The sequence below is a fragment of the Salvelinus sp. IW2-2015 genome, linkage group LG36 (assembly GCF_002910315.2).
Source record: "Salvelinus sp. IW2-2015 linkage group LG36, ASM291031v2, whole genome shotgun sequence".
In the NCBI taxonomy this organism is placed as follows: domain Eukaryota; kingdom Metazoa; phylum Chordata; class Actinopteri; order Salmoniformes; family Salmonidae; genus Salvelinus; species Salvelinus sp. IW2-2015.
Window position 1 is genome coordinate 15566142 of NC_036875.1, and position 15292 is coordinate 15581433.

Genomic DNA, 15292 nt, shown 5'->3' on the forward strand with positions numbered 1-15292 from the left:
ATGGGGGCATAGTGTTACAAAATCACAGCATGGAAGAGAGGAGAGAGGGAGGAGGGGAGGAGAGGTAGAGACCAAGAGGGGGAAGATGAAGAGATACAGAGGGAGAGGGAAGGAGGGAAGAGTGGTTTGGAGAGGGAAAGGGGGGCAAGGATGTGTGTGTGTGTGAGAAAGGGAGGGAAAGAGAGAGGGGAGGGAAGGAGGGAAAGAGGGAGAAAACAAACCCAGAGAGAAAGAGAGCAAACACTCTGTGGAGTCTGGTGGAGGCTATAGGCATGTGGTGCCCCGTTGGAACCTCTCGACCGAAATAGCGGAAACCTTTTTTCTTCTTTATTCCTCCACTGGAAGAGAAAGGGAGAGTTTTGTGGAGGAGGGTGGAACAGGAGAGCGAAAGAAGGACAGAGGAAGAGAAGGCGAGAGAGAGACTTTCACTCCTCTCCAGAGATGAACCGGGGAGGGTCCCTGCGAAGACGTCTGTCCTCCCTACGGGGGGCTTGGCGATGGAGTACAGGCTACCTGTTTAGGACGGTAGGAAAGAAGGAATGGAGGGAAGGGAGGAGGGAGAGGGTTGGGGTACCCGTGAAGGGGGCGAGGTAGGCTACACGAATGACCTGTTCTCTTGTCTTGTGTCTCTTTTTTGTTTTTCGTCTGAGTTTTCCCGTCTTTCCTCCTGTTCTGTTCAATCTCGGGTCGTTTGTTGTGAAACTTTTCTTTTTAGACCTACCAGCCCCCATCCTTTCCCTCTCTCCCCACCTCTTTCTTTCTGTTGGTTAATTTGTAAGGCCTGCTTGTAAAGCCAGGCTCCCAGATGGTTTTGATCAGGGTTCCATGGAGACCCCCCACTTGCTACCTCCCCAAACCCACTCTGCTCCTCGTTGTTGCTCAAGGGGTTATAGGTGTGTGTGTGTAAGGGGGGATTGGAGTATGATGAAGTGAACATTGTCTGGACATTTGATTTGGAGTTGGTTGTTGTTCTGTGATGAGAAAATTTTGGAAATAGTTAGACTTTTATTTCACTTAGGCCTGTATGTACTGGAATGTGACCAGAACAGCCCCCCCCCCCCCCCCACACACACACACACACACACACTCATAAAACTGTACAGTCATTGTTGTTGACTAATTAGGAACCAATCACTTTCCCACAATTCAACGTCGAAGTCTTACAGTGTCTCTATTAGTTTTTAGTCATCAAGCTGTAGACTAGACTGTTTGTTTTGGTCCGCCTTGTTGGTTACATCTGTCCTGCCCATGATGGTCCTTTCATTCTCTTTCTCTCTCTTTCATTTGTTTCTGTCCTCCTCTAGCGACTCTCTCTCTCCACTTGAATAGCCATCCTGCTTTCCGACATACTGAAGCATTTAGCTTAAGAGAGAGAGAGAGACACAGATGTTGGGGCTACACTTTGTGTCGCTACAATCGGCCTAGCCACATGTGTACGCGGGGGACTTGTTAAAGAAAAGGGCCTTGGGAATAAGGGATAGAAGTTGTCAAAACAAATTGGCTCTGCAGGGTACTAATGAGAGAGAGAGGGTTGGAGAGAAAGAGAGTGAGAGAAGATGAGAAGGGTTAGAGGTAGAGGTAGAGAGAAAGAGAAAGAGAGATCCAAGAACTAGTGTGGTTAGCCAGACTAGGGCTGGGCAGTATACCGTATTTTATGATATACCGGTATTAATGCAGGGACCGGTTTAGGTTTATACTTTATCTTCTATAAGGGTATTTGAGTGTTTGGTTTGTTAAATGTGATACGCCGTGTGTAACGTCCATTTTTATAGTTTACTTCGCTACTTGAGTCATCTCTCTCCGCTCTCTCTCTCTCCATGGCGCTTTCCACACAGACCTAGCCACGCCCCCTGTCACTCAAGGAGTGCATTTGTTGTTCCTAGACCACGAGACTCTTGCGTTCAGTCTGCATGGTCAATGCAGTACATGCAACAATGTTGATGACATCAATGCTGTTTTCACTTTGCTTCTTAATATAAATCCACGAGTGTTCTATAATGACACTATTAGTGTGTTTCTTACATCTGCAAACAGCTAGTTTATCTTTTCTTAGCAAGTTGGGCCTGAATCTTGTGAGATGCTAATTGTTAGCACTAATGCTAATAGCTAGCTAGCTAATAAATGTACTGAGTAAGCGCAAACATATTTAGCTATACTGCATGATAATACCAGTGATGGTGTAGACTTAAATCATCATGTTGTTTGTATAACAGTATCTTCTAAATCAAAGAGTAATATGCAGAGCAAGAATATGTAAGTAGCTAAGAGAGAGAAAACATTAAATGTAGCCAAAGATTATAGGGTCCCCTAGGAAACACTTATCAACACTTTAGTTCCTACCCTGTCACAATAACTCCTCCCTGGCATTTTCATTCGTTGCCATGTCAAACAACACTGTATTCAAAGTGCCCACTATTATATTCTAACTATAGAAATAGAATAGTCATTCTATTTCCATGATTCCAACAGTTCACCTGAGTGTTTTGCTCTAAATCGCAAGTCAAATTGCAATTGCAATATTTGGTTAAAAATAAGTCCTAGAAATGATGAAAATTATGATTTTTTGGTGGGGGTGAAGTTAAAACTTCTCTGGGATAATTTCTGCTTTTCGTTAGCGTCCCACTTGGGGAAAAGCCAGTAAAAATGCAGAGCGCCAAATTCAAATAAATTACTATAAAAATCAATCTTTCATGAAATCACACATGAAAGACACCAGATTAAAGCTACACTTGTTGTGAATCCAGCCAACATGTCTGATTTCAAAAAGGATTTACGGCGAAAGCACACCAAATGATTATGTTAGGTCAGTACATAGCCACAGAAAAACACAGCCATTTTTCCATCCAAAGAGAGGAGTAACAAAAAGCAGAAATAGAGATAAAATGAATCACTAACCTTTGATGATCTTCATCAGATGACACTCATAGAACTTCATGTTACACAATACATGTATGTTTTGTTCGGTAAAGTTCATATTTATATCCAAAAATCTGAGTTTAGGTGGGACGCTATAGTCTCACTTGGCCAAAAGCCAGAGAAAATGCAGAGCGCCATATTCAAATAAATTACTATAAAAATCTAACTTTCATGAAATCACACATGAAAGACACCAAATTAAAGCTACACTTGTTGTGAATCCAGCCAACATGTTCTGATTTCAAAAAGGATTTACTGCGAAAGCACACCAAACGATTATGGTAGGTCAGTACATAGCCACAGAAAAACACAGCCATTTTCCCAGCCAAAGAKAGGAGTCACAAAAAGCAGAAATAGAGATAAAATGAATCACTAGCCTTTGATGATCTTCATCAGATGACACTCATAGGACATCATGTTACACAATACATGTATGTTTTGTTCGATAATGTGCATATTTATATCCACAAATCTCAGTTTACATTGGCGCCATGTTCAGAAATGCCTCCAAAATATCCGGAGAAATTGCAGAGAGCCACATCAAATAACAGAAATACTCATCATAAACTTTGATGAAAGATACATGTTTTACATAGAATTAAAGATACACTTGTTCTTAATGCAACCGCTGTGTCAGATTTCAAAAAAACTTTACGAAAAAAGCAAACCATGCAATAATCTGAGACGGCGCTCAGATATAAACAAGATTTCTCCACCATGTTGGAGTCAACAGAAATACGAAATTACATCATAAATATTCTCTTACCTTTGATGATCTTCATCAGAATGCACTCCCAGGAATCCTAGTTCCACAATAAATTGTTGTTTTGTTCGATAATGTTCATTATTTATGTCCAAGTAGCTACTTCTGTTAGCACGTATAGTACACATATCCAAACGCTCGCGCAGATCCAGGCGAACGTCGGACGAAAACTTCAAAAAGTTATATTACAGGTCGAATAAACTTGTCAAAGTAAGGAGAGAATCAATCTTCAGGATGTTGTTATCATAAATATTCAATAACGTTCCAACCGGAGAATTCCTTTGTGTCTAGAGAAGTAATGGAATGCAAGTCRATATCATGTGGAATACGCGTGACCAGGAACTGGCACTCTGCCAGACCACTGACTAAAACAGCTCCCATCCGGCCCCACATCACAGTAGAATCTTCATTCAACGTACTACAGACTGTTGACATTTAGTGGAAGGCATAGGAAGTGCAAACAGATCCATATCCCACTGGGATTTCAATAGGTGATAAGTTGAAAATTGACCAGCCACAGAATTCTCACTTCCTTTTTGGATTTTTTCTCAGGTTTATGCCTGCCATATGAGTTCTGTTATACTCACAGACATCATTCAAACAGTTTTAGAAACTTCAGCKTGTTTTATATCCAATAGTAATAATAATATGCATATATTAGCATCTGGGACAGAGTAGGAGGCAGTTCACTCTGGGCACGCTATTCATCCAAAGTGAAAATGCTGCCCCCTATCCTAGAGAAGTTAAACCATTCAGAATGGAGAAATATCCATTAAAATCACTTAGAGTATATGTGTTGCCACCCTAGGGTCACGCACTATCATAAAGAAAATGTAGAACTTTTATGATTCAAAAACATAAAATACTGTTAAATACAGTCATTACCATCCAATCTTTTTTAAATACAGTGATATGATATTTTGGCCATATCGCTAAACCCTCAGCCAGACTGAAGAAATGGATGATGATTGATAACATTAGTGTGTATTCCTCACTTTTATTGTGTGGTTATTTCCATTTCGGGAAATAACCATTTGTTGTATATTATAATAACTGCCCATGGATCTGCCCCAAAACATGTGTTCACACACCAAAATAATGTGTGCGAAAGAAATGCTTTTGGTGATTTATGAGTTCAAGGGTATTTTGGGTGCTTGGTCTTTCTCGCTGTCAACCAGCTTAACTGTATGTTGGGTTTGATACCTAACTCTTAAGTCTGCCTATTAAGAATTTTTGCTATAATGACCCATGGCTTCTATGTCTGCTTTTGTTTCAGGGTTCAACAAAGTCCACAAAGAGTATGGAGTCTCGACGCAGATCATCAAGGTAAGACCCTTTTATCACATGGTGTTCTGCAAGGTTCTCCTCTCTCTTCTCCTGTCCTCTCCTCTCCCTCCCTCCCTCCGAGCCATCCCCAACAAGGAAACCAAGTCCCCACACAGGGACTTCGAAACGGTTTAAATCCTGTCTTTCACCAATATGAATAACCATGAAAAGGGGGATGCAATGAAAATATGAAAGTAGACTCACTCTTCAGGGATCTTTCCGTGCAGTTCGTTTTACGGCTCACTCCTTCCTTCTCATTGAATCGCTCCCACGCACAGTATAGATGTCGGATCTTAATTTGATCACTCTTTTGTTTTGGAGAATTTTCCTGATGAATCAGGAAATTCAAGTGAGCCTTGTGATTGGCTAAACATGTACAGTTCTTTTTCTCTCCATTCGGGAGCATTCGAGTCATTGGGATCAGGGCTCGCTATCTTAAAAGAATGTTCTCTCTTGCTCGCAATAGGCCTAGGTCCTATTACTGCAACATTCAAATGAACAAAATGTATCTGACATTCAGCCATACACATCGACAACTATCGCTTTATATAGCTTAACAACACAAGATAGTTATTGGTCTAAACTAGGCTATGACATACAAGTGTCTAGTGTAAGGTTACGAATGAACTGTCAAAATTCAGTTCAATTGTGGCCTGGGGTGGTTTAGCAATTAGGGCCACTGCCTTCAGCGCGCACATATACTGTAGGCCTAGCGTGTTTGTGTGGGTTCAATTCTGGCCCGAGTACTTCTGGCACAAATAATGCAGTGTCCAAATTGACTCGATGTAGTTAGACATTTTAAATATGGACAGGCAAGGGTCATTTCTTATTTTTCTTGATAAGAAATTAGCATACCAGACACTTTTAGATAACGTAAATAGTAAACAAATAAAATAACAGTACGCCAATATTAGTTTCCATTCATACAGTGTCACAGTAGATTGCCGTGGTAAACAAGGAAATACTTAATTGCTATTGTACAGAATGCATGTAAAATAGACAAATCGCCCTTAGTCTGTTCAACTACATTGTTCCGTTGATAATACCAACAAGAGGACGAACGTATCTTGAAAGACTTTGGTTTCGAGCAGGACTAAGGCAGAGAGGAAGAGGCAAAGCGAGATGGGTCATTCTTGCCAAATAAGCCCAAACCGTTTCCATGGGCTTAATATGCAGACCTAAGCTTGTCGCCTGCCTTCCTGCCTTTGGGATGATTCATATTGTTAGGGCGGAGACATGAGCATCTCGTCATTGTATACTGATGTCTTACTAACGTAACACTGACATCACCTTTTAGGGAGTGGTACAGGTAACCAATAAGGGTTGCAATTGAGATCAGCTGTGCGGGTGAATCCAGTGCATATTGATGGTTTAACGAGACATCAGTTGGTGATAATCTAGTACCATCGATGGTTGTAATTGGCCCATTGTTAATGAATTATATTCCTATAGGCTACATTTTGTAGGCTACCCATTAGCCTATCAATAGTCACATAATGAAAGGTGTGAAACTCAATAATCTACTGTTTGTGTTTCCCTGACTAAATTGATGAGCTGATTTGGGCCATCAGTTGATTGACAGATATATACCTACTGTAGAACGATATCATTTCAAGTACAGTGCATTTGTAAAGTATTCAGACCCCTTCCCTTTTTCCAAATTGTTTTACGTTACAGCCTTATTCTAAAATGGATGAAATCAATTTTGTTTCATCAATCTCCACACAATACCCCATAATGACAAAGTGAAACAGGTTTTCAGACATTTTTGCAAATGCATTAAAAATAAAACTTGATTGGAGTCCACCTGTGGTAAATTCAATTGATTGGACATGATTTGGAATGGCACACACCTGTCTAAATAAGGTCCCACAGTTGACAATGCATGTCAGAGCAAAAACCAAGCCATGAGGTCGAAGGAATTGTCCATAGAGCTCCGAGACAGGATTGTGTCGAGGCAAAGGCCTTAAATGGAAGAAGATTGGAACCACCAAGACTCTTCCTAGAGCTGGCCACCGGTCAATCGAGGGAGAAGGGCCTTGGTCAGGGAGGTGACCAAGAAACTGATGGTCACTCTGACAGCGCTCCAGAGTTCCTCTGTGAAGATTACAGAACCTTCCAGAAGGACAACTATCTCTGTAGCACTCCACCAATCAGGCCTTTATAGTAGAGGKGCCAGATGGAAGCTACTCCTCAGTCAAAGGCACATGACGGCCCGCTTGGAGTTTGCCAAAAGGCACCTAAAGGACTCTCAGACCATGAGAAACAAGATTCTCTGGTCAGATAAAATCAAGATTGAACTCTTTAGCCTGAATGCCAAGCGTCACGTCTGGCGGAAGCCTGGCACCATCCTTACAGTGAAGCATGGTGGTGGCAGCATCATGCTGGGGGAGAGGTTTTTCAGCGGCAGGGACTGGGAGAGTATTCGAGATCGAGAGAAAGATGAAGATCCTTGATGAAGTACAGAGAGATCCTTGATGAAAACCTGCTCCAGAGTGCTCAGGACAGAGATCGTATGGGAAGCTAAAAACAGGAGATTCAACTTTTTCTGTCAGATTCTACCTAGTCATTTGATATTCGCTTGTCCTCAAAACACAATTTCAACAGCAGACCAATATCTTAGAAATACTTATCTTACTCCAGAAATATATATTACAAAGGCGGAAGGTAGTTAAAGTGTGACTTACCTCTGATCGAGTCTGGCTTAGAACCCAAGAAAAAAAATCTGAGKACAAAAATGAAGACAAAAATATGTGCCTCACTTCAAGAGCCATGGCGGAGATAACACTGTGTTTGACGGACAACGTTGAGAGCCAATGGATTGGAAGAGTTTTGATGACAAGATATTTTGAATACATTTTATTGGTCAAGGGGTTGTGAAACATTCATACAGTACAGACGTAAAGGGAAACCAATAATATTGGTTAATGAAAATAAATATATATCACAACATTTGGTTAGGAGGATTTAATCCGACAGCAACAATATAATAATATTAATCTAAGTAAATAAAGTGACATATTTGGTAAGTTGTAATGGAGTAAAAAGTAAGTTACTTCCATCAGAAATTACTTCAGTAAGAGTACAAGTACAGTGCACAGACAGTAACTACAAAAGTACTACTTCCTCAAAAATGTTTAAGGGTATTAGTAGACTGGATTTGAACCCATGCCCACTCTGGCATATGTGCTCAGTTGTCAGCAGCTGTATCCTACTGGACAAACAGGCACCATGAATTTATTTAACCTCTTGCTTGCCTTGAACATATAATAAAACAATTAATGTAAAAAAATATATAATAATCCTAATGAAAAATACGTCTACCCCCTACAAATATTGTCAATTTATTATAATCCACATAAGAATTCACACGAGACACGCTGTAGCCTGCACGTAGCCTACATAGGCTACTTGAACTGACGCCCAGTGGATCTGCAGTCTATATTATTGTATAGGCTACAAACACCGCTTCCACCTGCCCCCTGGCGTCGAGTCTAAATGTTAAATCAACATTWAAATCCTCCTGCTGCAGGACTTTTTTYCTCCTGCGACGAAATGGGTCAYATTAAGGTCCGACATCTGTAGGATAGCAGGTCTTGTCCCATGTTTTACTGACAGGGCCTATACGTTTTTCACATTAACCGCACCAAGGATGTCGACCAAGGCTTGTGTCCATTTTATTAGACCCTATTGGTCTGTCTCTGTAGCAGCTATCAATGTGCAGAGCTTATTTTGGATACAGGACTCTTTTGTTTCCTTGCCAAAAAAAGCATTAACATCATAGGGTGAAGCAGTAATGTAATATAGCACTGCTGTGTACTTTTTTGAGATTTCCGAGACCATTTGTTAGACATTTTTACGGAGCTCCAAATATGAGGCAATGCATTGTGAGAGAGGCATGCAGCAAACAKAATTTTATCCAAGGGAACAACTCCTAGCTAACCAGCAAGCCCTGGAAATAGCCTAGCCATGCTGTTGTGCAGACATATAGCTAGCCTACTCTTATGTGTAAGATTCTTCCTGGCATGACATATGTTGTCAGTTTTGTGCTTTACTAGCATATACTACAAGACAAAGATACAACTGAAGTGATGTTTTTAATAATGATGCAGCTGTATAAAACATTGAGAAACAAAATCAACCAATCATGTGCTCCCTCTGGCTCGCCACATTACCGTCAAAGCAACATACACACACAATTATTATCACACATATTCACTCACATTCTCCTCATCACACGCTATATAGGATGTCTATCATGGACGTGTTATCTGCAGTGGCAATAGCAGAGCTATTTTTCACCGGCTATGTTTGTTCAAATGCGTAAATGCGATCAGTGCAGCTGCGTAATTGAGCGCAGCGAGATATGCGCTGGGCTGATAAAGTGAAAGAAGGCTGTCGGTCTGGTCTGTAGCTAAGGCAGCGCTGATGAGAAGCAGATTGGAGCCCTGTGCATGCTGGTGCACATGGAGGAGACCCAAACCGCAACTCTATAAGCTGTACACCCTCAAGGAGAGTAGGAGAGAGAGTGAGAGACTATGGGGGGAGGGGGACTGAAAGTAGTAAGATAAGAGAGTGTATGAAGCACATAATAAGAGTAGGGAGAGTGAGAAAGGACAAATCATGCAGTATATTTGTTTAGTAGAGAACCTTTTGGATATATTGCTTTGTCTGGTATTTCTTTTGACTAATAAGGTCGTTTCTCATAGTGCCAGATGTACAACATGTTTGCACTGTTAAACCAGTATTTCCCGGTAGCAGACACATGAGCAATATCCTCCAAATCGGCATTCCAGAGTTGAGACGTGGGAAATATTTCTAGTAGACGCTCAATCACTCTCTCTGAGCCATATGCTCTCCCAGTCAGTTTCACTTGCTCCTGATTGCAGTCCGGACACATCAGATTGGGAAAAAGGCATGTGGTCGCTCTGCCCCAACTCGTTCTTCGCGAGTGACCAAAATGTTTTGTTTGGTCTGCTGAGGCTCACACTCACGGAATGTGGAATAGTTTCATATCAGGCTTTATTTATCCCTCGAATCAATCTCTTTCCCCTCTGTTTTCATCCCAGCGGTTCCCAAGCGAAACATACATGTTTAATGTACTGCATTTTGTGCGTGTGTGTGTTTAATGTACTGGACAGCTGTTGGAGTTTGGGGGCTACCATGACCCCACAGTGATTTAGTGATGTCATGTCCTTACGAAATGGGATTTAACAGACTCTGGCCGGTATTCAGTCAGTTGCAGATAGTGGGTTATAGTGGGTTTTATGGATAGCCCTTTGCATAGCAGACAGTCTCTTTCTCTCTGTCTTTATCTTGAACTTCTCTGTTCTCTCTCGCTTTCTGTATTACATTCTAAATACACTTTATTGGCATCGAAGGAAAAATCTAATTTTGCCAAACCAATGCAATACACACAGAAAAAGTCAACTACTCTAAGTCAACTATTTTCAACTTGTCATTGAAATTGACTTGACATTGACGTTACCCTGCCTCCCTTACTGTATTTTAATTTGCAAAGCTTTATTGCCGTGGAAAGTGTAAAAAATACAGTTTTATCTCTCTCGCTACCCCAGGAGTGTGAGTCTGCTGCAGGCCCTGGAGGAGAGCTATGAGGTGGACCTGGTCTACATCACCGAGCGGATCATCTCCGTCTCCTTCCCCAGCTGCGTGGAAGAGACCAGCTACGCCTCAAACCTCCGCGAGGTGGCCTCCATGTTGCGCTCCAAACACCAAGACAACTACCTAGTAAGGGCCGCTCCACTGATCAAGGATCAGCTTGCCCTACCATTACAAATGCTTAAAGGAGATCAGTCCCCTCTGGCAAAGTGTTTGTTTCGCAGTAGAGTAAAAAGAAAAGAAAGAAATGGCAAAGAAAATATTTAAACGTTTAAACTTTTTCAGCTCTTCAACCTCAGCGAGAAACGGTATGACATCAACCAGCTCAACCCAAAGGTGTTGGACTTTGGCTGGCCAGACCACCACGCTCCTGCCCTGGATAAGATTTGCAGTATCTGTAAGGCCATGGACACCTGGCTGAGCGCAGACAGTCACAATGTGGTGGTGATACACAACAAGGTGAGATAGTGATACTGTACTCTAACTAAAGCCTTCAAAAGCATATTGAGAAACATTGCAGCTATCATACATACCTATCAGGGCTTTGTACTGTTTATGCTGCTCTGAGACAGTAGATGGCGTTCTCAGGCCATTGTCTCCTTCCCAATATATACAGTTGAAGTCGGAAGTTTACATACACTTAGGTTGGAGTCATTAAAACTAGTTTTTCAACCATTCCACAAATTTCTTGTAAACAAACTATAGTTTTGGCAAGTCAGTTAGAACATCTACTTTGTGCATGACACAAGTAATATTTCCAACAATTGTGTACAGACAGATTATTTCACTTATAATTCACTGTATCACAATTCCAGTGTGTCAGAAGTGTACTTACACTAAGTTGACTGTGCCTTTAAACAGCTTGGAAAATTCCAGAAAATTAAGTCATGGCTTTAGAAGCTTTTGATAGACTAATTGACATCATTTGAGTCAATTGGAGGTGTACCTGTGGATGTATTTCAAGGCCTACCTTCAAACTCAGTGCCTCTTTGCTTGACATCATGGGAAAATCAAAAGAAATCAGCCAAGACCACAGAAAAAATTTGTGGACCTCCACAAGTCTGGTTCATCCTTGGGAGCAATTTCCAAATGCCTGAAGGTACCACGCTCATCTGTACAAACAATAGTACGCAAGTATAAACACCATGGCACCACGCAGCCATCATACCGCTAAGGAAGGAGACACATTCTGTCTCCAAGAGATGAACGTACGTTGGTGCGAAAAGTGCAAATAAATTCCAGAACAACAGCAAAGGACCTTGTGAAGATGCTGGAGGAAACAGGTACAAAAGTATCTATATCCACAGTAAAACGAGTACTATATCGACATAACCTGAAAGGCCGCTCAGTAAGGAAGAAGCCACTGCTCCAAAACCGCCATTAAAAAAACAGACTACGGTTTGCAACTGCACATGGGGACAAAGATCATACTTTTTGGAGAAATGTCCTCTGGTCTGATGAAACTAAAATAGAACTCTGTGGCCATATTGACCATCGTTATGTTTGGAGGAAAAAGGGGGATGCTTGCAAGCCGAAGAACACCATCCCATCCGTGAAGCACGGGGGTGGCAGCATCATGTTGTGGGGGTTCTTTGCTGCAGGAGGGACTGGTGTACTTCACAAAATAGATAGCATCATGAGGAGGGAAATGATGTGGATATATTGAAGCAATATCTCAAGACATCAGTCAGGAAGTTAAATAAAGCTTGGTAGCAAATGGGTCTTCCAAATGGACAATGACCGCAAGCATACATAAAGTCAAGGTATTGGAGTGGCCATCACAAAGCCCTGACCTCATTCCTATTGAAAATTTGTGGGCTGAACTGAAAAAGCGCGTGCGAACAAAGAGGCCTACAAACCTGACTCAGTTACACCAGCTCTGTCAGGAGGAATGGGCCAAAATTCCACCAAATTATTGTGGGAAGCTACCCGAAACGTTTGACCCAAGTTAAACAATTTAAAGGCAATTGAGTGTATGTAAACTTCTGACCCACTGGGAATGTGATGAAAGAAATAACTTCAAYTTCAACTGTATCTTCTGAATGGACAATATATCAAAGCAATACTTCCTGATTGCTAATCCTTATTTGATGTTCTTTCTGCAGGGGAACCGAGGGCGAACAGGAGTGGTGGTGGCAGCATACATGCATTACAGCAACATATCAGCCAGGTGAACACATAGCCCAGACTTAGGGACATCCAAAGAGGTGGGGGGAGTAGAGAGAGAGAGGGTGCGAGAGTGAGAGAGGGTGTGAGAGAGAGAGAGGATGCGGGAGAAGGTGCGGGAGAGAGAGAGGGTGTGAGAGAGAGAGAGGGTGTGAGAGAGAGAGAGGATGCGGGAGAAGGTTGCGGGAGAGAGAGAGCGGTGCTTGAGAGAGAGAGAGAGGGTGTGGAGAGAGAGAGAGAGGGTGCGAGAGAGAGAGGGTGTGAGAGAGAAGAGGGTCACGGAGAGAGAGAGGGTGCGGAGACGGTTGAGAGGTCGAGAGAGAGAGGGAGGGGGAGAAGAGAAAGACGAGAGGAGCGGTTGCGAGAGATAATAGAGGGTGCAGAGAGATATAGAGTTGCAAGAGATATACAGGGTACGAAAGAGCGAGAGAGGGTGCGAGATTTGAGAGAGACAGTGCGAGAAAGAATGAGAGAGAGAGAGGGTGCGAGAGAGAGAGGATGCGGGGGAGAGAGAGGGTGCGAGAGAGAGATGGAGAGAGAGGGGTGGAGAGGAGAAGGGTGGCGGGGAGAGCGAGGGGTGCGGGGGAGAGAGAGAGAGAGACAAAAAGAGAGAGATGCAAAAGCTTGTGCGAGAGCGGGTTCGAGAGAGGTGTAGAGAAGAGGGTGCGAGAGAAGAGAGTGCGAGAGAGAGGGTGCGAGAGAGGGTGTGAGAAAGAGAGAGATGAGGGTGGAGAAAAGAGAGAGAGGGTGCCGAGAAAAGAGGGTGCGAAGAGAATGAGAGAGGGTGGCGGGAGAGAGAGAGGGTGCGAAGAGGGTACAAAAGAGAGAGGGTTGCGAAAGACGTGCCGAGAACCGGGTGCGAGAAGCGGGTGCGAGAGGAGGGTGCGAAGATTGAGACGAAAGAGAACAGTATGGAGAGAAGAATGAGTAGAGGAGGGAGAGAGGGTGTGGAGAGAGAGGGTCATGAGAGAGGAGGGAAATTGTGAAGAAAGGGTGCGGGAGAAGGTGCGAGAGAGATTGCGAGAGAGAAAAGAAGGGTGGAGAGAGAGGAGAGAGAGAGAGAGAGCGGTGTAGGAAGTTGCGGTGAGAGAGAGGGTGTCGAAGAGAGAGGGTGCGAGAAGAGAGAAAGAGAGAGAGAGAGAGAGAGAGAGGGTGTGAGAAAGAGAGAGAGAGAGAGAGGGTGCGAGAAAGAGAGAGAGAGAGGGTGCCGAGAAAGAGAGAGGGTGCGAGAGAGAGGTTGCGAGAGAGAAGGGTGAGAGAAAGAGGCGAGAGAGAGGGTGAGAGAAAGAGGTGAGAGAGAGAGGGTGCGAGAAAGAGGCGAGAGAGAAGAGAGAGAGAGAGAGAGAGGGGAGTGAGAGAGAAAAAAGTCAAGTAGAGCAGAGTAGGGCGGTCAACAAATCAACAGATGATGAAGAGTCACAAGATTCATGTTATCCGCTGATCATCACATTCCCCCTCCCTACCCAACATGTGCCAACTGTGCACCAGTGTTCAGGACTTCTTCCACAAAGCAGGCCCTAATTCAATCAATGGCATACAGTACAAAGAAACACAACACTGTGAGTTCACTTAAAGGTCCAATGTTCTCAGAGTACCAGCTTTTTTCCTTCAATCTGCTATTGGTTGTATTTGGGTCACATTCTCTTTTTTTTAACATGATCAAAATAGAGTCCTTTGAAGAGGTGTGAAGATATGACTGAGCGGTAGGCAGGGTACGGGTGCTGACCAGATGTTTGTCTCTGTTTGCTTAGTGCTGATCAGGCCCTGGACAGGTTTGCCATGAAGAGGTTCTATGAAGACAAAGTACTTCCTGTGGGTCAGCCATCTCAGAAGAGGTCAGTTTCCCTCCACTTCCTGTCTGACCCCTCTACTACCTCTTTGACCCAACTACCATTTCCTGTTTAATTTTCTCTTTATGAGTTTCGCCCCAATCTTAGTGGGTTTAAGTTCACCTTGTTGTCTCAACCACTCTCCTACTCTTTCTTTCGATTTGTTGTCTTTTTTAGAGGGGCAACGGAGGCCTCCTTCTTTTTGCATCCTAATTTGTCGAGATCCATCTGTAGACTGAAAGTCATAAGTGAATGAGTATGATGTAAGCGTCTGCTGTTTTCTTTGCAAAGGTCATAACTAGAGATAGAATCTCCATTTATCTACTTGACATGTTTCCATGCACACACTGTCCAGTCTACACCAATGGCATGCTGATTCCTCTGTTAACAAAACATTGAAATCCTGAATTATCTCTCTCTCTCTCTCTCTCTCTCTCTCTGTGTCTCTGTCTCTGTCTCTGTCTCTGTGTCTCTCTCTCTGTCTCTGTCTCTGTGTTTCTGTCTCTGTTTCTTTCTCTCTCAGGTATGTACAGTACTTCAGTGGTCTTCTTTCAGGACATATCAAGATCAACAACAAACCCTGTTCCTGTCAACCACGTCACCAATGCAACGGACATCGCCCAACTTCTGATGGTGCCAAAGGAGGTGAAAAGTTGACACACACACAACACCA

General features: G+C 42.9%; 1 protein-coding gene across 1 annotated transcript in view; it reads left to right on the forward strand.

Moving 5' to 3' along the window:
- Positions 1-15292, forward strand: part of tns1b (tensin 1b) — a 215572-nt gene that overhangs the window by 129943 nt on the left and 70337 nt on the right. The window contains exons 6-11 of the mRNA XM_070437656.1: positions 4956-5005; positions 10582-10753; positions 10910-11083; positions 12730-12794; positions 14542-14625; positions 15143-15271. Of these exons, the coding sequence (XP_070293757.1) occupies positions 4956-5005; positions 10582-10753; positions 10910-11083; positions 12730-12794; positions 14542-14625; positions 15143-15271 (674 nt within the window). The remainder of the gene's footprint in view (positions 1-4955; positions 5006-10581; positions 10754-10909; positions 11084-12729; positions 12795-14541; positions 14626-15142; positions 15272-15292) is intronic.